Below are 24,886 nucleotides of genomic sequence, written 5' to 3' on the forward strand. Positions count from 1 at the left end.
CAAAGTTATAAATACCTCAGGGGCTTGCAGTTACTATTCTTAAGTGTCAAACAGAAACTTGGTTAAGTATGGTCCTCATACCACAAACCTTGTGGAAATTGATATCTTATCATTTGTTAAACAGAACCTTAGTTATGCCGGGTCCTCGGACCTTCTACTTTGGGAAAATTAACATTTGAAGTTACTATTTTTAAGTGTCAAACAGAAACTTGGTTAAGTATGGTCCTCGGACCACAAACCTTGTGGAAATTGATATCTTATCATTTGTTAAACAGAACCTTAGTTATGACGGGTCCTCGGACCTTCTACTTTGGGGAAATTAACATTTGAAGTTACTATTCTTAAGTATCAAACAGAAACTTGGTTAAGTATAGTCCTCGGACCACAAACTTTGTGGAAATTGATATCTTATCATTTGTTAAACAGAACCTTAGTTATGCCGGGTCCTCGGACCTTCTACTTTGGGGAAATTAACATTTGAAATTACTATTCTTAAGTGTCAAACAGAAACTTGGTTAAGTATGGTCCTCGGACCACAAACCTTGTGGAAATTGATATCTTATCATTTGTTAAACAGAACCTTAGTTATGCTGGGTACTCGGACCTTCTACTTTGGGAAAATTAACATTTGAAGTTACTATTCTTAAGTGTCAAACAGAAACTTGGTTAAGTATGGTCCTCGGACCACTAACCTTGTGGAAATTGATATCTTATCATTTGTTAAACAGAACCTTAGTTATGCCGGGTCCTCGGACCTTCTACTTTGTGGAAATTAACGTTTGAAGTTACTATTTTTAAGTGTCAAACAGAAACTTGGTTAAGTATGGTCCTCAGACCACAAACCTCGTGAAAATTGATATCTTCTCATTTGTCAAACAGCACCTTAGTCACTATTCTTATTCTTATCACACGCTTTGTGGAAATCAGTATCTTACCATTCATTGACTTAGATCTTAAGTTCTATATCTTTAAGTGTTAAACAAATTTTTGTAAGGAATGACCCTCGGACCTTACATCCTACTGAAAGTAATACCTCAGATTACAAAGGTTTAACCATCATATGAGTTTTTTTTAACTAAGGCATTGTTTAATATCCAAACTAAGTTAATCTTTGTCAGGTTCTTAAATATTCTACTTTGCAAAGCAAATATGCGCATGGTTGTTTGGAGGTTATAATTGTGCAACTCCTGGTGTTAGATTTGTTTATTCTATTATTCCTTTAACTATGTATTAGTGAGAACTTTCATGACAAGCACAAAAAGAATAAAGTAAAACAAATACGACATGAGTGAAAGTTGAATAAAATTATTCTTCATTAATTATATACATCATCAAAAGAGGAGTACATGAAAGTCCTATGCTAGGCCCTAAGCTTGGGGAGGGGGGTCTTGGAGGGAGCTGTTGCCAGCCTCAATGCTCTTCAGTTCCAGCTCAAAGGTAGACAAAACTTGCTTCCCTTTGTTTGTTGAAGGAACGAGGGGTTCCACGTTCTGAATTTGCTCCTTCTCGGCACCGCCACGCTCGTCCTTCTCTTTATGGGAACCTTTAGGTTCTATAGGATCAGGAATGAGTTCTTGCACCACAGGAGGAAGGGCAGGGGAGGCAGCAACAGGATGGTCTTCTATTTCCTGTATGTTTAGGGGAAGCCAAATGTTTTCGGGCTTCCTCAGCTTGGAAGCTTGAGGAACCCCTGCTGCATTCATGGCCTCTCCCCAGACCTGTTGACAGTACTCTCGGCACAAGGCCGCAAAGGCTTCTGTCAACTGTTCTTGCGTTGCATTTACTCCATCTTGATAGCTGGCCTTCTTCGCGGCCTCCAGTGCGTGCTTGTGGGCGCAAGCCTCCTCCTTCACCAGCGTAAGCTCCTTCTCTAAGTCAGAGCATGCCCGTTGGGCTTGAGAGAGCTCGTCGTCCTTTTGGCGAAGAAGATTACGTTATCCCTCTACTTGGTTTTCTATCGTCTTTAAGCTGGCCTTGGCACCATCCTTCTCTCTTTTTAAATCGGTCAGCCGCGATGTGATCTTCCCATTCTCTGCTCAGACCTGGCTTAGGGACCTTTCTGCCTCTTGCCTTAGCTCTTGCTCCATCCTAGCGCGCTTCCGAGAATCCTCCACGAACTTCTCGGCCGTGAAAACTTCTTGGATGGCTTGCAAAAAATGTTAGGAGGTTAAATACGGTAAAGTGTTTACAAATGAATCTAGAGTACGAGTGTGGGGTGGAACTTACCAGAGCTAAATCCCTTTTTAATGAAAGGAACAACTGAGGCTGGCCCATCTTCTCCAAGGTTTCCATGTCCTTAGGCAGCAGAAGAGGACGCTCCAATGCCTTGGCCAAGTGGTGGGCGTGGCCTTGTTGGATTGCCCTAATACTAGAGTGGCAGGGAATTGGTGCGCCGTCCAGTCTCAAGTCAAGAGACCAAGTAGCCGGTGCTCGGCGCACTTCGGCCATATCTCTGATCTCCCCACTCTCGACTGAGCGAGCCCGGCCTTTGCCCTTATCCAGCTTCTGTTGTTGGGCCGGCGCTGGCTGTTGTTTCAATTTCTTTTGCTTCTCACCACCAGCCCCCTCGGCTTCCACCTTCCTTTTCTTCTTTGGATCTTCGGCCGAAGGCTTGGAGTCGGCTGGAGGAGGGGGTGGTGGCAAGGCTGGGGGAACTTGGGACCCCCCTCGTTCCCTTTTTGGCCACTCTCGCGCCTCTCGCAGTCATAAGGCCCTTAAGCTCGTCCATGTTTTCCTCAATGGAGCTATCTTCTGGACGCGTTATCACTAAGCCCGCAATCCCGGAGGTCTCGGCTGCTTCTTCTTCCTCGTCGGAAAGAACAACGAACGGGTTTCCACGAGGTCGTGGAGCGTCCTCGAGTTGAAACTGTTCTATCTCTTCGTCCAACGTGTTCGAAGAAGACACCTGCTCCTCTGGGACAACAGTTGCCTGAGAGTGCGTAGCGAGAGGGATCGCAGCAATCGGTTGTGAGTACAGTATGGTGTGGGGGTCGTCAGGAAGGTCGTGGTCGGCCAGGAAATGTGGTCTGGCTACGTGAATCCTCCTACGCCGCCGGTCACCGGCAATAATGGCGTTCTCGATCTCCTGGAAGTCCGAGGAGATAGGGTCGTACCCTAGTATCAAATGAGCCGCCCTAAGTTGTAAGTCTGCACTTACGAACACTTCTGAGCGAAGTACTCTGTTCAAATCTGCAACGTTGCAGTGGCTCAAGCGGGGGTGCACGTGTTGTTTATCTGCAAAGAAAGACACCAAAACAAACGAACATGGTCAAATTCGTAGAACATGTAATAAACTAAAGTCAAATAGTTTGTAAAGGCAAATGACATTCTAAGATGTTTAGATGAAGTTATGGGGCGGGAAGTTAGATCCTAAGGTGTCGCACCTGGATCTCCCCACTCAACTGGGCAGTGGGGTCCGTTGTGCCAGTTGCCTGAGACGATGAGGTAGTCGTCCTTCATGCCTTTATTGGACTTGGGCAGACAAGAGATTAACCTAACTACGCTAGAGCGGGATTTGATGTAGTAACCTACTCTAGTGAGTTTGTGGCATTCGTACATAAAAGCGACATCATGCCAGGTGAGGTTCAGACCCATCTGCTCGTTTAGAGCGTCGACGCTTCCTAAGACTCTAAAAACGTTGGGAGCGCATTGATCGGGGCACAACTGGTGGTTGCGGAGGTACTCCCTGGTTACACTTTTCATTGGGAGGGTCATCCCACCTTCTACGAAGGCGACCATCGGGATGATGACCTCTCCGGTTTTCCTAGAACCAGCCACGGCTTCCGCCGGGCAGTATTTTAAACCTACGTCGCTGGGAATGTGATACTTAGCTCTAAAACCTTCCATCCCAGCGGCGGTATCAACTAGACACTTAAATTTTCCCATTAGAAAGGAACGAAAGATTAAGTTCTAAGTGGGGGAATGGTTAAAAGGGGTGCCGAGGACAGGATCCGAGGAGAATGGGTTAAGGAAAAAGAATAAGCACTTACAGATTTGAAGTTATGCGAATTTCCACGGATTTTTGCAGACAAAAGGTGATTACTGATGTTTTGATGGGATTAGCCTCTGAAGAAATAAATGAAGGCACAGGTTTCCAAAGCGTCACAATGTGCGGGAAGCGGCCTCGAAATTACATTCGTCTCACCTAAATTTTTAGGGGATAACAAGGGCCGTTGGATGCTCATCTCACCGTTGAACGTAGGGGACAAGGAGTAACTTACGGTAATAAATGCGCGTGTTTTTGAAATTAAAACCGCCAAGTGGCATCCTCTGGAACACGAAACGATCTCCACACGCGCAGTTATTTACAAAACGTGTGGGGTAAGTTCTCGTTAGATCAAAACCCTATTTTTCTCCTCGGATGTTAAAAAATAGAGTTTTGAGGGGCTATTGTGGGGAGTAAAAGAACCCAAACGGGCATTTGGGCCTTTGGGCTCTAGCAAGGAGATCCGAACTGCTCTTAAGCTAAGGATTTGTTAATACTGCGAATTGGCCCATACGCTGAGGGTCCGAGGATACAGCCGAGGGTGAGTTTCTCCTCGGACAGATCCAAGAGAACTCGGAGATTCACTACGAAGGTCAAGACAGAATTCTGGAAAAACTGTTGGTTAGAAGGGGGAAACCCTGAACCTTCTAGATACCGGTGTTAGAAAAATACCAAGAGCAAAGGCTGCCACCTCCACATTAAAGACTCTGCACCTACCTCCCTGGCCGCATTAATGGGGAAGTGACCCCTGAACAGTAGAATTGAAACTTCTGGTCACTATTCAAAGGCACTAAGAAAAGAAATATCTAGGGGGGAGGGGGTTTAAGCAACACGTGGAAAAAGTATCAGGAAAAGAAGTATTTAAGGGGGGTGAAGGCTAAAGAAAAGAGGAAGGGGCGAAGAAGAAAAAAGAAATTAAGAATTGTAATCTTTAAGAAAGAAAGAGAAATTATACAGAGATAGCTCTCGGCTTACGTCCGAGGAGGTCTATTTGCATTTATCATTTGTTATTTACAAGTGTTTGTGCTTCTTAGCTTGTTGTCAAGTTCTCAGTACCTCTAACCTAGATTTCAGGCCCACACTCTACAAATTTCATTGTTTAAGGCTCATTGGGCCTGAGCCCGTAATTGTCTTTGGGTCCAGGTGCAATTGTGCACTTACATATGAGTTTCTCTTTTAGACTCTCCGTCTCTTTCTCTTTATCTGAAGACTGAAAGCAAATGAGAGTCTCTCTCTCTCTCTCTTTGAGACTTTATTTGAGACTTTATCTGATTGCTTAGCTTTATTTTATCACTTTATTAATACTTGCCCCTGTTTTTGACTTTATCCATTGGTGTTGGCGTTGGTGTTAGTGAGATATAATTAATTGTCTTTTAGTGTATTGTGATTTGTGATTTTGAATTTTTCTGATTGGCTTTTGTGATTGAGGGCCATGGGGCTTGTTTGTTGAATGGGGGGTGGAAGGGGGCATGGGGCCGGGGTGAGATATTTGAATTGGGGTAAGTAAATGCACATGGGGTGTGTGTTAATGCAACTAATAAACAATAATTTAACTAACCAATAATTAATTTGGGAAAACAACTAATAAAAAATAATTAATAATTTAATTAAACAATACATTATAAAATGACAAACAAATTAAATTATGTTAGGCTAAACAACAATTAATAATTTTATAATTAGTGAAATAGCAATATAAAAAATTATAGTTTATAAAAGATAAACAAATTAATGATACAACTAAACAACAATAATTAATAATTTTATTATTATTTCAAATGAACTTATAGTTTATTGTTTATTCTTTTGCTAGAATTATGGATAAATATTTGATAAAAAAACTACGTAGAAGGCAATTGTAAACTTTATGTATTTGCATGTTTTTTGATTGTTGTTATTGTCAATTACAAAATTTTCTTTTTATTAGATTGTGTAATTTATGCTTGTTAAAAAATACCCTGAAAAAAATTCCTAGAGCCGCCACCGGAGATAAATGAGTATCATATCATTGTACTATCTACTCTAAGGAATTAGGATAATGGGAGTACCAATATTTTGCCAAATATGGTAGCCAATCAATGTTAAAAGATGAAGACATTTAGCCGATGTTACTGAAAGTAAAAGGTCTGCACCGTTTGGCTAAGTAAAGTATATCTCAGGACTTCTCTGTTCTTCTTTCAAATTCTTCTATTCTCTTCTCTTCTTTTTCTTAATCCATACTATATGATTACTTTTTCTTTTAATTGTGACAAAAAAAAAAAACATTTTAAAAATATTACTCTTTCTCTCTCTCTCTCTCTTGGTGCAACAAAATAAATCATGTAGGCAGTCCAACATTGGAGATGCTGAAATGGTCATGAGGGGAATAATTTGTATCATTTTAGAGAGAGAGAGAGAGTGAGAGAGTTCTATATTGTAGTTCTATCTTTGGGGACCTCTTCATAGTCCTAAACCATCTTATTCAATATCCATTATGATTTTTTCTTTCATTACTAATGAGGTATTTTACTAAAGTAGTAGTGTAGTACCATTCCTCTCATTTGTGAGAGCTTATTTTTAATAAAAAAGTATGGTAAACCAGCTCTAAGAACCATTAAATATATCATTCATATAGTGTTCCTTGGACTCAGGTTTGGGCTCTTCATCCTATGCATATTTAGCAACTTCTTGTGAATATAATTATGGGCTACTCTAGATTTTCCAAATTCTGAAATTGGGCCATATAAAAGACAAGTTGAAGACTTATATTCATCTCATAGCCCATCTTAATCGCTAAAGATGTGGGTTCCAGGCCCATTCTTGATGGTGATAATAAATCGAAGAGAATATAATAATAAGCAGTTAAACCGACCATAAAAATGTACGACAACAACAACAACAACATCAACCTCATCCAGTTCCAGAAAAAGGGGTTTACTAAAATTTGAGGTGTGAAATAGTTTGCTTAGCGGTGTTGAGCCAAAGCCTTTCTCTGCTTCTTTATCTTCTACAAAAAAGCTAAACCCAGCAATATTTTGTTTTACAATACAATTATAATGTATGACTTTTAAGTATAAGCAGCTCATATAGTGAGAGAAACACACAGTGAGAATATACTAACTGTCAACAGACACTACTGTAGTTAATAATAATCCATGGAAGCTGGAAGGAATTTGCTCTCTTCAACGCAGTCTTTTCCTCTCAGAACCCACCTTAAAAGTTGTCTTGCCTCTCCTTCTTCTGCTTCAGGTAAAGCTTATATGACTTTGTCTTTCAATTCTCATTCATGTCCTTTGTTTGGTTTCTGAGGAATCATAGGAGATGAGAATTGTAGTTGGAATTTTATGACACCCAGTTCAACAATTATTAAGGTCCTACTTAATTTGTTGTTGAAATGGGATTCTTCTACACATATGACTATTGGGTTGTATTATGTGTAGTAAAGATAAGATTTTTAGTACAAAATACAAAGAATTCAAAAAGATAAGATTTTTAGTAATGTGAATTTTATAGCACAAGACACTGTTAGTTGGGCACATTTGAGATATGACAAATAAAATGGAGCATTGTGGTGGATTTGGATTCAGGGATAGGAAGTCTAGACGTGCCTTTAATGTTTGATTTTTTTGTGCGTTTCAATGAATTTGTTATGGGCGTGAGCGGGCATGTGGTTGTTGGATTGTGTAATAGTACTAATTAATTTGTTTAATTTATAGTTTTTCTGGCTATATGGAGTTGCTTTTATTAGTAAGTTTCCAAGTTCCTTTCAGGATTCAATTCTTAGTCTCCAATAGTATTGTGTGTTGATTTGTAACGAACTACTAGATATTTAAGCTTGTTTAACTTTCATTTTTTGAATCCACAATCAAATAAAAGAGAAAATCCTTTATATTATTCAGAATTTAATAATCATCTGTTTTCTATGTGGTTTGTGTTTTCATGCTTCATGCATCTGTATGCTCTCTATTTTGCAGTTTTGATGCTTCATGAGCAAGCAGCTCCTGCGGTTACCTCTGTGCCAAGCACTTTGATAGCTCGACGATCTCCTACCTCAGTTCTATTACAAGAACAGCATGATGAAAATGGGCTTCTGTTGCACATGTTTAAGGAAGATACAGCACCTCGGGTGGGGTCTTGTTATTTATATATACTGCAAATAAATTGGGTGCATCGTCAATTGATTTTTAATTTTACGAATTGACAATTTTATCTGCTTCTATCTTGTTGACTGAGCAACTGGTTCTATTTTATCTTTGTACTGAATAAATAGTTTATACAAAACTTCATTCCCCCCTCCCCTCTTTGGACTCCTGCTTATCAAATGCCCCCTCTTGTTTTTGTGAAATTCTGAGCAATGTTTTTCATGCTTCAAACATGTGCTCTTTTTCTGTACAGATTTGAATTCCTGTGATGAGTACTTTTGTGCAATATGGCTCTCTGGCAACTCCTAATTTGTATATTAACAATTGTCTTCTTCTTTCTGTTCCATTAAAGGCAATGTTAGATAAAAGGCAGATGGGGACTGGGGCCTCAGTCCATGAAGAGAAAAACTCTGGCAACTCTGACCAGTTGGTGCAAGACTTTGAGCGTCAGTTGCTTCACTGGCCTGGTTTATGGCATTTGTAAGTTGAGTCAAACTCTGAAGTGGAATCAGTTCTGCTACTTGTCTCAATCTTTTTGTTGCAATTTTATTCACGAATAGCAGCCTTACAAAGTTTATATGGCAATTCTCTTATGCAGGTTCCCATCCTTGCAAACAGAAAAAAATACACACTCCTCCTTGTCTCTGCAGCCTGTTACTACTGATGTGGAGAAGCCTATGGATGTCGAACCATGTAATGTAGTTGCCATTGCTAAGAAAGCTTTGTCAGCATCTAAAGAAGCAGCCTTACTAGCAGAGGACTCCAAATTAATTGGTGCTGATCTCGATGATTCACCTTCTTTGGGGTTAGTTTTTTTGTCAATTATCTTATTTCCCTATTAGGTACTCCTCATGTTAAAGTTGATTTATTTGTGGACTAACACTATTTGTTTTTCCAGTTCTGGGTCTAGAAGTTTGGTGAATTTACCACTTGAGGAGGAAAAAATGGCAAGGTCAACACGGCTTCTGGAGAGGCGATCTAAGAGGAGAAGGGTGCCAAAGTCGGAAGTTATGATTCATGAGACTTACAGTACTAGAAATGTTGATGTAAAGAGAAAGATTCGTGAAGGGTTTGATCCAAATGATCCCCTTCGGCTGTTCTTGTGGGGTCCTGAAACAAAACAGCTTTTGACTGTTGACGAAGAGTCTAAATTGATTGCCCAAGTACAGGTGTATTTCTAACCCCTGTTCATTCTTTACAGTGTGGGGGATGTTTGATTTTTAAATGGTCTTATCCTTGCCTGACACGAACCTGTGTAACAGGATTTATTGAAATTAGAGGAAGTGAAGAGCAGGCTCCAATCTCATTTTGGCCGTGAACCAACATTGGTTGAATGGGCTGAAGGAGCGGGGCTTAGTTTTCGGGTCCTACAGTCAAAACTTCACTTTTGTAACAGCAGTCGGAAAAAACTGATTTATGCAAACTTACGAATGGTGGTTCACATTGCTAAACAGTATCTAGGGCGTGGTCTCAGCTTTCAGGACTTATTGCAGGTCTAACACAATTAACATTTCCACTGCGTTTAATCCTACTCTTACTCTCATCCCCTTTTCTGCCCCAGAAGGAGACTGCACATATTCTATCGGAGTGCTAATAAGACACAAAAACATTAAAAAAAAGTAGTTAAATTTTGTAATACTGTTTGATCGAAGTTGTAACAATTGCTAGAGTTAATATTCTTTTCAATCTACTTAATGTGAACTGCAGTGTTATTAATGAAAGTGTGGCTTGGCAGGGGTTATAGTATAATGTAATCTCAACTAATATCTTTTCTGTTTCATTTCTGATATTGTTTTAGGAGGGCAGTATGGGTCTTATGAAGAGTGTTGTGAAGTTTAAACCCCAAGCTGGTTGTAGGTTTGGAACTTATGCCTATTGGTGGATAAGGCAAACAATTAGGAAGGCCATATTTCAACATTCCAGGACAATTCGTTTGCCGGTAATGTAAATCATACTGTTTCGTTAAGTTCTATTTTTCAACAAACATTCATGTTTTAATTGGAAGCATCTATCTATTTTTTTTAATTTTCAGCCTATGCATGTACTAATTTCCTGATGTTTTAATGGGATTCTGGAAAGAGTGGAAGTTTTTGAATATTTCAATGTTGATTACTAATAAAACTGCAAGTTTTCAATTTTGATTACTAATAAAACTAACCTTGCAGTTTAAATTAATAACTTGATTATTTTAGCTTGCTCATGATCTTACCTTGGCATTGGTATTGGGTGGACCATGTATGTTTAAGTTCTTGAAAATTTATAATTTCCTGATGTGTCTAAGGCTAGCAGAACTTACTCCTGATGTGCCTTTCACAAGCATAAAGGCAAGCAGAGCTTATAATTTTCTGAGCTTGACACAGAACAAAAATTCTAATTGCAGGAGAATGTACATACCCTCCTGGGCAAGGTAATGGAGTCAAAGAGAGTACTCATTCAGGAAGGAAATCATCATCCAACCAAGGAAGATTTAGCACGACATGTTGGGATTACAGTTGACAAGTTGGAGAAATTGCTATATAACACAAGAATGCCTCTTTCGATGCAACAGCCTGTCTGGGCAGACCAAAACACAACTTTTCAAGTAATGCTTTCTTGTTGACCCAGATTCCTTTGTTAGACCTAGCTCTTTGAGTACATATATGCAAGGAAAATATATCAGAACTTGAACTTTTTTACCAGAAAAAAAAGTTACTTTCAATGTCCCCTTTCCTCAATCTTTAAGTGTCCTGTATTTATGGTATGGTCTGTGACTTATGCAACAAAGCAGTGACTGGGTTTTATGAAGCTAATGTTTATAGCTAATTTTCACAATCATAAAGGGAATACTTTGAAACAGGCCAAAAAGGATTAGTGAGAGAAATCTAATAATAATAATAATAGTAATGGGTAATGGTATATTGTAGAAATTGTGAGCAAATGGATTCAAAGCCTGGTTTTAGGTTGCTGTTGAGATTTGATTATTCAATTTAATGGTAATAATATATTGTAGAAATTGCAAGCAAATGGATTCAAAGCCTGGTTTTAGGTTGCTGTTGAGATTTGATTATTCAATTTAATGTATCATTCTCTCTCTCTTGGCGTGTTCTTTTGCAACTCTTATATTTCAACTAGTTTTCAGACTCACATTACATGAGCTCATTTGGTCACCATTCTAGATTTCAATCATGTGTTGCTGTTGATAAAATTTTGTCAGTCCAAAACTAATGGCCAACAAGATATTAAGTTCTTATAGCTGTAGACTTGAGTTTACTTTTGGGATGAGATACACTTTGTTGGGCATGTATCCTGCAACGATTATCTGCTGCTTCCTGTTGTCAGCAAATGTAATTTTTTTGCAAATGCTCAATAGGAAAAATATTCATTATCCCTGTCAAACTTGCAGGAGGTAACTGCAGATACTGGAATTGAGATTCCAGATGTGAGCGTGGCAAAGCAGCTGATGAGGCAGCATGTGCGCAACCTTCTAAGCAATCTCAGCCCAAGAGAGAGGAAGATAATCAGGTTGAGGTTTGGTATTGAAAATGGTGAACAAAAATCTTTGGCAGAAATTGGGAACGTGTTTGGGTTGTCTAAGGAGAGGGTACGGCAGCTGGAGAGCCGAGCATTGTATAGGCTCAAGCAGGGTCTTGGTAGTGAAGGAATTGGGGCATATGCAGATTTGCTTGTTTAGTTGTTGAATGACACAGCTACCATGGATGTGGTGTTCTTGCCATATATGGTTAAGTTTCTGGTATTTTAAAAGACCAATGTAAATCTGCTGTTAACAGCTTTTGGCTCTTGAAGGTGGATTTACCTCCAGCCGTGGCTTCAAATCTGGAGGGTGTCCCAACTTGGCCTCAGGCTAGCTGTTCAAGAGGTCAAGCTAGCCTAGGATAGAAATCAAGTTCTTTAAATGTTAAAATGTTGTGAGGTAAAATTGTATTCTTCAAGTGAATGTGTATCTATTTCTCCTACAGCTACATGTCAAGCAATATAACTGACTTTGCCAACATCCTTGAAATGGTATTACAGTTTTATTTTTTTTAAGATAAGAACCTATTTGTCACATTGATTCACTACTTTCTGTCTAAGACCTATTACTTGTTTTCTGCTGAGAGACTGCGAGCATTACGAGGCAGTTTGGAATGGATAGTGATCAAGGCTATAAAATGGTCTCCCACTAATCTACTGAGGTGAACAATCAAGGTTCACTATGCAAAGGATTTATTGTCAAATTCTCTAGTTTTTCTCTAGTTTTGGCATCTCCTAGCTTGTAAGGTAAAGGGGCGTAACATAGTGTGAAGAGTCATTAAGATGTGTAATATTCCTTTCATCTCAAATTGTTTGTCAATAACTCGTTTTTTAATGTTCCAAAATGGGTGTCTACATCAATAACTTTATTTGAAGGATCTTGCTACCCTATTGTCACAAGTTAAAGATAATTATTAGTTGTAATGCATGTATTTGTACCAATACCTTGCTGCTACTTCAGGTATTCACAGCTCCTTCAGTGAGATCACAACAGGTTCACAATTGTCAATGGCACCTTCAATTTTGCTTTGGTAAACAAAAATTGTATTATATTCTCAAGATCTCATCCCACCTATCAATGACAAACTAGGAAATACGTCTGAGTTGTCAATCTAGCAATACACAAGATTATAAAAGCATAAATAATTGAAAAATGCTAATCTTTCACAAATTGCATACAAATTTACTGTCCAAAAACAATTACTGAAAAACAAGAGCTTTATCCTTTTTTTATTCTCTCTTTGACAATCTGTCCCTTCTTAGATTCAATAGATCCTCTATCAGAAGTCTCATATTAAGATAAGATGTGTTAAGAATGTAAAGTGAGAGAGAAAGACTGAATAATCTGTATATTCTGTGTATATAACAATATACAATAGAGAGCCTTATATAGGCTAGGTATATGTGCAGTACAAGTAATATGAGTAAACTACAAGCACAGTATACTGAGTTAAGCCCAATGGGCTAAATTAGTCTAAGCTATACACGAACATCCCCCCTCAAACTCGAGGTGGCAAGGAGGAAGCCAACTGGAGTTTAGATATAAGATCTTGAAGACGACCTGACGGGTGAGTCTTGGTGAAGATATCAGCAGGTTGGTCAGCAAAGGAGATGGAAAACAACTTGAGATTTCCTTTCTTGAGATGCTGGCGAGTGATGTGCCAGCTCGCAGGTGGTGTCAGCAAGGGTACGGTACTCAGCTCTAATACCATGTTAAGAATATAAAGTGAGAGAGAAAAACTGAATAATCTGTATATTCTGTGTATATAACAATGTACAATAGAGAGCCTTATATATGTTAGATATGTGTGCAGTACAAGTAATATGAGTGAAATACAAGTAATATGAGTGAACTACAAGTACAGTATACTAGGCTAAGCCTAATGGGCTAAACTAGTCTAAACTATACACTAACAAGATGAACCACCTTTGCTTATAGCAGCCATTGCCATCTTGCTGAGTTCACTCACCCGATTCCACATTCCTTGCACCACTTCACTCTCACCCATTAACCGAGTCACCACCTCCTCAACACGGTCCCTAGTAACCAAAACACCAATGTTCTCCTCCTCTCCCCATGCCAAGCCGGTTTTGACACCGATTCCAGCTCCGATTCCCAACCGATTCAGCGCAAAATTCTCATTATAAAACTGTTCAGCAAAGAGTGGCCAAGTTATCAAAGGCACTCCAGCAGTAACCGATTCCAACACTGAGTTCCACCCACAGTGAGTCATGAACCCACCAACTGCCCAGTGATTAAGAATAAGAACCTGTGGAGCCCAACCCTTTATGACAAGCGCTCTGTCTCTAACTCTCTCTTCAAAACCTTCTGGCAAAAACCCATCTTTGTAGCTATCTCTGATTACCCAAATGAATGAAGCTTTGGAAGATTCAAGGCCTAACCCAATCTCCAAAAGCTGTGACTTTGAAAAATTACAGAGACTGCCAAAACAAACATAGAGCACTGAGTTTGGTTTCTTCGAGTCCAGCCATGTAAGCACTTGATCTTTGTCAATGGAAGCTCTATTCCCTCTCTCCGCTATGTCCAAAGCTTTAGTGTTGAAAAGCGAAACAGGTCCAACCGGCCATACCTTTTTGCCACTAAGTTTTTCATAGTGTTTGACATATTCTGGTTCAATCTCATAGAACGTATTGGACACGACACCATACGTGTCACGGTCAGCCTCCATGAATTTCTCAAAGAATTCATGCAAACCCAAGTTGCCAAAAAACCGGTCTGGCATCTGAGACATGGTAATATAAACCGGGCACCAAGAATGGCGCGCTCTGTATCAGAGCTCAAAGTAGCGCGAGGCTTATACTGAGAAGCACAGCTAGTGAGGCATAGAGAAAAGCAACATGTTCCATGAAATACAAGCCGTGGGATGCCACAGTTTCGAGCAATCTCGGCCGTCCATGGAAAGTTAAGGTCGGAAATGATTGCATCAGGCTGGTGTTGTTGAACAAGTTGTTGAGCTTGAGGTTGGAGCATCATGATGGCCTTTGTGAAATTATAGGACAAGTTTCGTGATTGGAGAGTGTCGAGGTTTTCACAGTTTTCTGGTAATTTTGCTTCGGAGTAAGGGAAGTCGAGGACGAGTAGGTCGATGATGTTGGTGGTGGTGGTGTGTTGGTCGCGGTTGACGATGGTTTGGAAGCGAGTGATGTTTTGAGGGGTGGCGAGGATTGTGGCTTTTGCGCCATGTGAAGCAAAGAGTCGAGCTATGTCGATCATGGGAATTAGGTGGCCTGGTGACATGAATGGGAAGAAAAATACATGGAGTGGACCATTGGATTGTGCTGTGACCGATGCCATTGATCTGAGAGAGAGAGAGATTATGGGAAAACTTACTGTTATATTAGTAATGGTGATCGACTAAGATTTGGGAGAAGCTTCAGGTCTCAGGTCTAATGGCTGAGTAGCAAAGTCCTGCAAGAAATAGAAGGAAGCTATTGGGAAGTTTCCTTGGTTAATTAGAGTGACTTTTACATAGAATTCTTAACGGATTGAGATCATTTGGTCACGTTGACTTAGTACCCGCCAAAACCATTGAACGCAACAGATATTTTTTCTAAGTTCTAAAAATATTGTAATGATAAAATATTGTTGCAGCTTTTGTCTCTTGAAGATGGATTTACCTCTAGTTGTGGCTTCAAATCTGGAGGGTGTCCCAACGCCCAACTTGACCTTAACCTAGGCTGTTCAAGAATTCAAGCTAGCCTAGAATAGAACTCAAGTTCTTCAGAATGTTAATGTGTATGTTGTAAGGTAAAATTGTGTTCTTCAAGTGAGTGTGTATCTATTTCTCTACAGCTTCTTTGCAAGTATTATAGCATCTTTGAAACGGGTTACATAATTTTATTTTTCAGATAAGATCCTATTTGTCACATGCGCTACCTACCTTCTTTCTAAGACCAATTACATGTTTGCTGTTGAGAAACTGTGAGCATTTCGAGGCAGTTTGGAATGGATTGATCTTCTATAGGTAGAATATTTTTTTGAGAAGCTGGGGTTTTAGATAGTTTGTTTTACTTACAATCAAAGGAAAAAATTGCAAACTAACACCAATTTTCAAACAATTTCGTTAGTTAGCATCTTCTCCATACTAGTTAGGAAACTAACCGCTCAGATTTAACGTGGAACTTGAGTCTTTAGGACTTGAGTTCCTAAAGAAAAAAGATAGACTTCAACAATGAAGAAAGAAGGAGGCAGAGATGTTGAGAAAAGAAACAACGCAAGATCAACAATGAAGAAGAAAGAAGCAACTAGGGCTATAAATGAACCAAGACGTTCATGAACAACTCGAGCTTGACTCGATAAAAAGCTCGTTTATGTTTATTTGTTTACAAATAAGCCAAGCTTGAGCCTTAGTTTTAGGTTTGTTTGATAAACAAGTCGAGCTCAAGCAAAAAAAAATTGTTCATGAACAAGCTCGTGAACAATAGGGCTCGATACAAAACATGTCGAGCTTAGCCTCGTTTATAGCTTGATATATGTTTACAAATTAAACTCATTATTATGACATTACACATATGTTTTGGACTATTAATTTATAGCTTGTTTATCTATATATGTTTTGAAATGTTAATTTATTTAGATTTGTGAAGATTATAGTTGCACGAATGACAAATGTGGATGTAAAAATTGTATTTTGAACAATTACTGAAGCTATAGACAATGAATGATGATGGATGTATTTAATTATGTAAAGTTGCAATTTAAACAAATTCTAATCACGAATGATAGAAGCATGATAAAATGAGTATATTATTTTACATACATACATATATATATATATATATATATATATATATATATATATATATATATATTTGTTTATTTGATTTTTGGTGATATAAGCATTTAATGATGCAATTTGAGCTTGCTATTAAACTTGAGTTAGCTTTAAGCGGTAGTTAGTGTCGCGGAGCAAGTGATAAACTCCTTTTCAATATCACACCGATGTGAGACGACTCAACAACAATGAGTATCTTTTTTTTTTGGAGGAACACAAACACACACACACATATATAGGGGAAGGAGGATGAGATAAGAGAATACACTCACACACCAACACCAAAATTGCATGCGGCAGTTAGTGTCGCAGGGCAAGTAATAAACCCCTTCTCAATATCACACTTTACCGATATGGGACGACTCAACAACAATGAGTATTTTTTTTTTTTTGAGAAACACAAACACACACACAAATTGTCCTGGAAGGCCATATTTCAATATTTCAGGACAATTCGTTTGCCGGTAATGTAAATCACACTGTTTCGTTAAGTTCTATTTTTCAACAAACATTCATGTTTTAATTGGAAGCATCTATCCTTTTTTTTTTTTAATTTTAATTTTCAGCCTAAGCATGTACTAATTTTCTGATGTTTTAATGGGATTCTGGAAAGAGTGGAAGTTCTTGAAAATTTCAATGTTGATTACTAATAAAACTGCAAGTTTTTCAATGTTGATTACTGATAAACTAACCTTGCAGTTTTAATTAATAACTTGATTATTTTAGCTTGCTCATGATCTTACCTTGGCATTGGTATTGGGTGGACCATGTATGTTTAAGTTCTTGAAAATTTATAATTTCCTGATGTGCCTAAGGCAAGCAGAACTTACTCCTGATGTGCCTTTCACAAGCATAAAGGCAAGCAGAGCTTATAATTTTCTGAGCTTGACACAGAGCAAAAATTCTAATTGCAGGAGAATGTACATGCCCTCCTGGGCAAGGTGATGGAGTCAAAGAGAGTACTCATTTAGGAAGGAAATCATCATCCAACCTAGGAAGATTTAGCACGACATGTTGGGATTACACTTGACAAGTTGGAGAAATTGCTATATAACACAAGAATGCCTCCTTCGATGTAACAGCCTGTCTGGGCAGACCAAAAAACAACATTTCAAGTAATTCTTTCTTCTTGACCCAGATTCCTATATTAGATAAAGCTCTTTTGAGTACATATATGCAAGGAAAATATATCAGAACTTGAACTTTTTGACCAGAAAAAAAAAAGTAGTTAATTTCAATGTCCCCTTTCCTCAATCTGTAAGTGTCCTGTATTTATTGTATGGTCTGTGACTTATGCAACAAAGCAGTGACCGGGTTTTATGAAGCTAATGGTTATCGCTAATTTTCACAAGCATAAAGGGAATATTTTGAAACAGGTCAAAAAGGATTAGTGAGAGAAATCTGTCAATTTTACATGTAATAATAATAATAATAATAATAATAATAATAACATATTGTAGAAATTGCAGGCAAATGGATTCAAAGCCTGGTTTTAGGTTGCTGTTGAGATTTGGTTATTCAATTTAATGTGCCATTCTCTCTCTCTTTTGGCGTGTTCTTTTGCAACTCTTAGATTTCAACTAGTTTTCAGACTCAAATTACATGAGCTCATTTGGTCACCATTCTAGATTTCAATCATGTGTTGCTGTTGATAAAATTTTGTCAGTCCAAAACTAATGGCCAACCAGATATTAAGTTCTTATAGCTGTAGACTCGAGTTTACTTTTGGGATGGGATACACTTTGTTGGGTATGTATCGTGCAACGATTATCTGCTGCTTTCTACTGTCAGCAAAAGTAATTTTTTTGCAAATGCTCAATAGGAAAAATATTCATTATCCCTGTCAAACTTGCAGGAGGTAACTGCAGATACTGGGATTGAGATTCCAGATGTGAGCGTGGCAAAGCAGCTGATGAGGCAGCACGTGCGCAACCTTCTAAGCAATCTCAGCCCAAGAGAGAGGAAGATAATCAGGTTGAGGTTTGGTATCGAAAATAGTGAACAAAAATCATTGGCAGAAATTGGGAATGTGTTTGGGTTGTCTAAGGAGAGGGTACGGCAGCTGGAGAGCCGGGCATTGTATAGGCTCAAGCAGTGTCTTGGTAGTGAAGGACTTGGGGCATATGCAGATTTGCTTGTTTAGTTGTTGAATGACACAGCTACCATGGATGTGGTGTTCTTGCCATATAGTTAGGTTTCTGGTATTTTAAAAGACCAATGTAAATCTGCTGTTAACAGCTTTTGGCTCTTGAAGGTGGATTTACCTCCAGCCGTGGCTTCAAATCTGGAGGGTGTCCCAACTTGACCTTAGGCTAGCTGTTCAAGAGGTCAAGCTAGCCTAGGATAGAACTCAAGTTCTTCAAATGTTAATATGTTGTGAGGTAAAATTGTATTCTTCAAGTGAATGTGTATCTATTTCTCCTACAGCTACATGTCAAGTAATATAACTGACTTTGCCAACATCCCTGAAATGGTATTACAGTTTTCTTTTTTTTAGATAAGAGCCTATTTGTCACATTGATTCACTACTTTCTGTCTAAGACCTATTACTTGTTTTCTGCTGAGAGACTGCGAGCATTACGAGGCAGTTTGGAATGGATAGTGATCAAGGCTATAAAATGGTCTCCTACTAATCTACTGAGGTGAACAATCAAGGTTCACTATGCAAAGGGTTTATTGTCAAATTCTCTAGTTTTGGCATCTCCTAGCTAGTAAGGTAAAGGGGCGGAACATAGTGTAAGTCATAAAGATGAGTAATATTCCTTTCCTCTCCAATTGTTTGTCAATAACTCATTTTTTAATGTTCCAAAATGTTGTATATGGTGTCTACTTCAATAACTTACCTTTATTTGAAGGGTCTTGTTTCCCTAATGACACAAGCTAAAGATAATTATTAGCTGTAATGCATGTATTTGTACCAATAACTTGCTGCTACTTCAGGTATTCACAGCTACTTCAGTGAGATCACAACAGGTTCACAATTGTCAATGGCACCTTCAATTTTGCTTTGGTAAACAAAATTAGTATAATATTCTCAAGATTCTCATCCCACCTATCAATGACAAACTAGGAAATACCTCTGAGTTGTCAATCGAGCAATACACAAGATTATAAGCATAAATAATTGAAAAATGCTAAATCTTTCACAAATTGCATACAAATTCATTGTCCAAATACAATTACTAAAAAAAAAAGTGCTTCATCTTTTTCTAATTTTTTTTTTTTGGTAAACAAGGGATATATATAAAAACTAGAACACCAAAAGAGTCTCAGAACAAAGTCTGGTTAAATACAAGCTGTTAGCATCAAAGCTTAAAGCATGAATAGCATCCACAGGTGGACTGTTGAATAATCTAAAGTCCTCTACTTGGGTTATTCCCAACCTAGCTAGAACATCCACGCATCTATTTGCTTCCCGATAGCAGTGCTTGATCCGGGTCTGAGGGATATGAGAGAGTCGGGACCTGCAGTCATCCACAAGGGGAGACACAGCATGGTTATAATAGCTCGGGTTAGCCAGCAGCTCAACTATGGCTTTAGCATCAATTTCAATTTCAATTAGGTAAACTGAGAGTAAGGTATTGAATGAGTCCGTCTCTTAGACCCCATAGCTCGGCAATGAAGTTGTTAGTCACCCCTATTTTTCTGGCGAAACCAACTATCCACTCTCCCTTCTCGTTCCTTATAAGGCCCCCACAGCCCGCTGGGCATGGATTACCTGATGAAGCCCCATCCAAATTAAGTTTGGCCCACCCCTGCTCTAGTTTCTCCCAACGAATTCTTTTAACTACCTTGTTGCCACTCAGGTTCAGGGTTTTTGCACAGTGCTCAAATTCTAAGGCCTCTCTAAGTGCTCTCTGACCCACATTCTGTTGGATGTTTGTGTTTTGGAGGACCACGCCATTCCTATGCTTCCATATATAACAAACTGCAAACAAGAAGACAGAGTTCCAGTGGGGTTACTCCCACCTCTTTTATTCGAGATGCGGCCATTTGAGGATAGCCACTTTTGGATGTTCCCCGAGAAAAACCCTGAATTGAAATCCTCGACCTTAAGGTACCCCCAGAAGTTCTTAACCACCTCGCAATCTCTCAAGGTGTGGATGATGGACTCTAGCTCAGATTGGCATAGAGGGCATATGGGGTCAATCTGTATTCCTCTTCTTGCTAGGCACATCCTGGTTCCAATACCATTATGGTAACATCTCCAAATGAAAGATTGAATTTTGGGTATAGTGTTAACCTTCCAAACCCACTGCCCAGGGAACGGTGTACAAATCACATCCCCATTTGTGGCTATCTGGTACGCACTCTTCAGCTCAAAATCACCATGGTTTGACACCTTCCAAGCTAGTCTATCTTCTCCTCTGGTAGCGAGGGAGAAGGGGGTAGCTTTAATCTTTTGAACAATCCTATCTAGAATCTCCATTGAGACCCTCGACCAATTCCATCCATCACTAGAAATGACATCCTTCACTTTAACATTTTCCTCCTCCCGAATGAGTGGGCCTTCGATCAAGCTCCTTATGGGGCCCTCAACAGCCCAATTGTCATTTCAGAAGCTCATATTACTTTCTCCTCACAAAATCCATTTGGTTCCCTTCTCAAAAATCTTTTCTCCTTTACTCATGGTTGCCCACACATTGGACTTAGGCAACTTGTTTGGATTTCTTGCAGTTAGTCTTCTTCTTGAGCAATATTTACTTTTTAGCACCTTTGCCCATAAAGCCTCCTTCTCGGTGTGGAAGCGCTAGGTAAGCTTAGCTAATAGGGATTGGTTCCTACCCTTAGCTGAGTGAATACCAAGCTCTCCCTCTTCCTTCGCCTTTGTAATCTTATTCCAACCTACCCAATGGACTTTCTTCTCAGTTTCTGAAGAGTCTCATGGGAAATTTCTATTGACTCAGTCAATATTCTCTGACAGCTTAGGCGGGAGGTCATTACATTGCATCACATAGGCCGAAATACTAGCTGAGGAAGTTTGGACCAAAACTGTTCTACCTGCGAAGGATAAGAGATTGGCTTTCCACCCGGCGAGTTTGTGCTTGACTCTGTCCAACACAAAGCTAAAGTCTTGACTATTATGACCTTTGTGTTCGATGGGAAACCCCAGGTATTTGTCGAGATTCAAGGTAGGTTGGAAGCCCAAGATGTCGCAAAGGGACTCCCGTGTGTCTCTATCCATGTTGGGGGAGAAAAAACTCTCGATTTAGCCTCACTAACCGTTTGTCCTGACTTACTACAAAACTCATCCAGCAAATCCCTACTTGCGGAGCAATTTATTGCATTTACCTTTGCAAAAAACACGAGGTTGTCCATGAAGAACAAATGCGAGAAAGCAATCCTATTCCTTGAAGTTTTTATCAGTTTCCACACTTTCTGCCTGCATTTTTCTTCAACCATCTAACCCAATGGCTCCATGCATAAAATGAAAATATATGGAGAAAGCAGGTCCCCTTGCCGCATGCCCCTAGAGGGGTAAAAGGGTTCGAGATTCCCACCATTGAAGAGAACTAAAGTGGAGGTGGTAGAAATGCAGCTCATGATGAGTTTAACCAAATTCTCATGCAAGTTGACCTTAAGTTAAGTATCGCGGATGAAACACCATTCGAGTTTATCATAGGCCTTCTCTAAATCAACTTTGATAGCCATATACCATACCTTCCCCCTCTTCCTGCTGATAGTGTGGATGGTTTCTTGCACAATAATCGCACTGTCGACACCTTTCCTCCCTGGTACGAAAGCTGATTGGACTGGAGAGACAATTTTATCTAGTACGGTCTAAGCCTTGCAACTATAATTTTTGGGATTAGCTTATCTACCGTGTTGCAAAGGTTGATTGGGCGGTTATTCCAATTACTTCAGGGCCTTGAATTTTTGGGATGAGGGTAGCATTTGTTCAATTCAATAATTTAGGGACTTTCCTTTCCTCAAAATTTTTCTTGACCTCTTTTATGACTGACTCTCCAATGATGAGCTAGAACCTTTGAAAAAACCCCACGTGTTGACCGTCTGGGCTCGGGGCTTTGAAGGCCTTGATTGTCTACAAAGCACTCTTAATTTCTTCGGAAGTCACCGGACCTATAAGGCTCTTTTTTTCCTCGTCAGTGAAGCCTGCTTGCTACTGGAGGCTTGGAGAAGGTTTGAGATTTGCAGAAGTGTGGTTGGTGGTATAGAGGTCCTCAAATCTCCTTGAATCCACTCACCCACATTGTTCTTCATACAGGAGATCTGGTTTCTCCTTCTTCTCATAATGGCCTAAACATGGAAAAAAGAAGTGTTTCTATCACTAAACATCATCTAATTAAGCCTTGATTTCAGAGCCCATAGCTCTTGCTCCTGGTTTAGCACTTCACTGTATTCCCTTTGCACCTGTCTCTCGAGGTCAACCAAGGCAGAGGAACGCCGGATGGCCATTGTTTTTTGGATGCCATTCAGCCTAGCCATCAATCATCTCTTCTTCATGAAAATGTTGCCAAAGTGAGTACGATTCCAGTCTATTGCCTTAGTTGCGAATTTTTCCATTGCTTTTGCCAAAGTACCAGATTGGGACCAAGAATCTGAAACCACCTCTGGAAAGGTCAGATCTGAGAGCCAGAAGCTTTGGGATTTAAAAGGCCTTGGCAATTAGACATCAATAGTTGGCTCACAGTCCAGGAGAATGGGGCAGTGATCTGAGTGCACTCTGGTGAGGTGGGTAACTCTAGCAATAAGGTACATGATACACCACATTGGATTCACAAAGAATCAGTCCAATCTCTCCTGTATAAGGCTATTAACCTTTCTTAGATTCGACCATGTGAACCTAGGGCCCAAAAATCCTAGGTCTACCATATTGCAGGCATCAAGACAGTCCTTTAAAATTAGAGATCTGTTCATATCCACCCTTCTCCCCCTAAACTTATCTTCATCTGCAAGTACCTCGTTAAAATCTCCCGTAATAATCCAAGGTTTATTATGGAGGTTAGCCACATGCAAAAGATTATTCCACAGCACACATCTTTCATTAAATCTGGGACTAGCATACGTAGCTGAAAGAAGCTATTCAGAGTTAGAGAGTCTAACCTTAACTGTGACATGAATTTCCTGTTCTGCGTTGGCTAGTGGGGAGATAACAACTTTGTCTGAATTCCATAGCAACCACAATCCGCCAGCGTAGCCAATTGTGTTTGTATGGATCGCACCATCGAAGGGAAGCCTGTCCGTGATTTCCTTAGCCCTTTCCCCTCCTACTCGGGTTTTCATAACCACAAGAATAGTTGGGTCGTGGTTTCGTATCATCTCTTTGACATGATTCTGAAAATTGGGCTTCAAAGCGCCCCTGCAATTCCAAGCGATAATATTCATCACTAACTGGTGGTCTAGGGTTGGGCACTCATCAAATGGGGGTAGCAACCTCGCTTCCTCCATCAAACTCCATCCTGTCCTCCTGACCATCTCCGTCGACTGTCTTGCGCCAGGCATCGTTGTTAAGTAAAGCTCTAGTACTCCCACGTTCATTTTAACTACTTTCATATGGGTGTTAAATACACAGATTAGTTGACACACTTGGAGTAGCTTCGCTGCATACCGATTCCCCATGAAGCAGGTTGCTATGGGTTGATCCTCTACCATTCTTCTCGCCGTTGGATTCGACTCTGGTTCTATTAGGAGGCTCCACCATGGGTTTAGCATCAAACCCCAAAATAGGTTCGAGAGTGGTAGGGACCCTAATGCCTAGCTCACTGGAATTAGAGGGAATAACCATCTCCATGTTTCTCGAAGCTGGGTGTTGAACCAACCCATTAAATAGGTGGGGCTTGTTCGTATCACCTCAATCACTACTGAGTGTATTTCCACCACCTTTCCTTTCAGGTAACTTGCCCATCTCAACCCTTGGTTTGCTGGAGAAGGTGAAGCTGCCATTGATGGGGTGAAGATTAGCTTCAGTGTTTGGAGACCACACTAGTGTGGCCTTGTCTCCACTTTTCTTAACCTCTTGAAGGACGAGGCTCTTGGTTAGGTTTGTGTTAGTCCTACCTCGAGCAAGAGCCTTTTTGCCCTTAATAGACGTTGGGCCATTCTGACTGACCGCCACCTTGGTGGGGGGTCACGTATACTCAATTATTTTGGGCTAGGCACCTTAACCACTCGGCCCTGCTTTCCCTCCTGTTAGGCCATCTGTGAAGGCCCAAGCCACACTGGCTTTTCTTTTGCCATCTGAATTGGAAACGTTACTAGGTCCAGCTAGCAACTTATCATGTTTTTTACCCTCAGCACTACTTGTACTAGTTCTTGACATGCCTGGCTGTGTCTGCATGGTAGTGGGATTGCTACTACTGTCCTTTTTTTGTCCCATTTCTCCTACGCGTAACGACCATCTAAGGACCATATGTGTCCTCCCTAGGGCCCACCTCATGCACAATGTGTGAGTCTGCCATCTGGTTCTTGCCTCCTTTCTGTGAAACCACCTCATGCCCATCAGTGTCTGGGAT

At 39.9% G+C, this 24,886-nt stretch overlaps 1 protein-coding gene and 1 pseudogene across 2 annotated transcripts; one reads left to right on the forward strand and one right to left on the reverse strand.

The window, feature by feature from the left end:
• The first annotated feature begins 6,876 nt into the window (after positions 1 to 6,876).
• Positions 6,877 to 18,681, forward strand: LOC142611033 (RNA polymerase sigma factor sigF, chloroplastic). 2 transcript variants are annotated; one of them, XM_075783040.1, is made up of 9 exons: positions 6,877 to 7,213; positions 7,939 to 8,090; positions 8,459 to 8,586; positions 8,705 to 8,911; positions 9,005 to 9,275; positions 9,369 to 9,599; positions 9,905 to 10,045; positions 10,487 to 10,687; positions 11,489 to 12,129. In XM_075783040.1, exons 1-9 carry the CDS (start codon positions 7,120 to 7,122, stop codon positions 11,774 to 11,776), a joined length of 1,713 nt encoding a protein of 570 aa, XP_075639155.1. In that variant the 5' UTR covers positions 6,877 to 7,119; the 3' UTR covers positions 11,777 to 12,129. The 2 variants fall into 2 exon arrangements, with proteins under 2 accessions (XP_075639155.1, XP_075639156.1); XM_075783041.1 differs by lacking the exon at positions 11,489 to 12,129 and adding an exon at positions 18,268 to 18,681 and having other exon boundaries at positions 6,972 to 7,213.
• On the reverse strand, positions 13,058 to 15,055 carry LOC142611175 (UDP-glycosyltransferase 73C25-like; annotated as a pseudogene).
• Positions 18,682 to 24,886: the final 6,205 nt, after the last annotated feature.

The sequence above is a fragment of the Castanea sativa genome, chromosome 9, assembly GCF_040712315.1.
Source record: "Castanea sativa cultivar Marrone di Chiusa Pesio chromosome 9, ASM4071231v1".
NCBI lineage: Eukaryota > Viridiplantae > Streptophyta > Magnoliopsida > Fagales > Fagaceae > Castanea > Castanea sativa.

Excerpts from the sequence above, each read along its gene's own strand:
- LOC142611033 (XM_075783040.1), top strand. The coding sequence starts at position 7,120 with ATGGAAGCTGGAAGGAATTTGCTCTCTTCAACGCAGTCTTTTCCTCTC. Across the intron at positions 9,276-9,368 it reads AATTGATTGCCCAAGTACAG|GATTTATTGAAATTAGAGGA; the intron begins GTGTATTTCTAA and ends CCTGTGTAACAG. Across the intron at positions 10,688-11,488 it reads ACCAAAACACAACTTTTCAA|GAGGTAACTGCAGATACTGG; the intron begins GTAATGCTTTCT and ends TCAAACTTGCAG.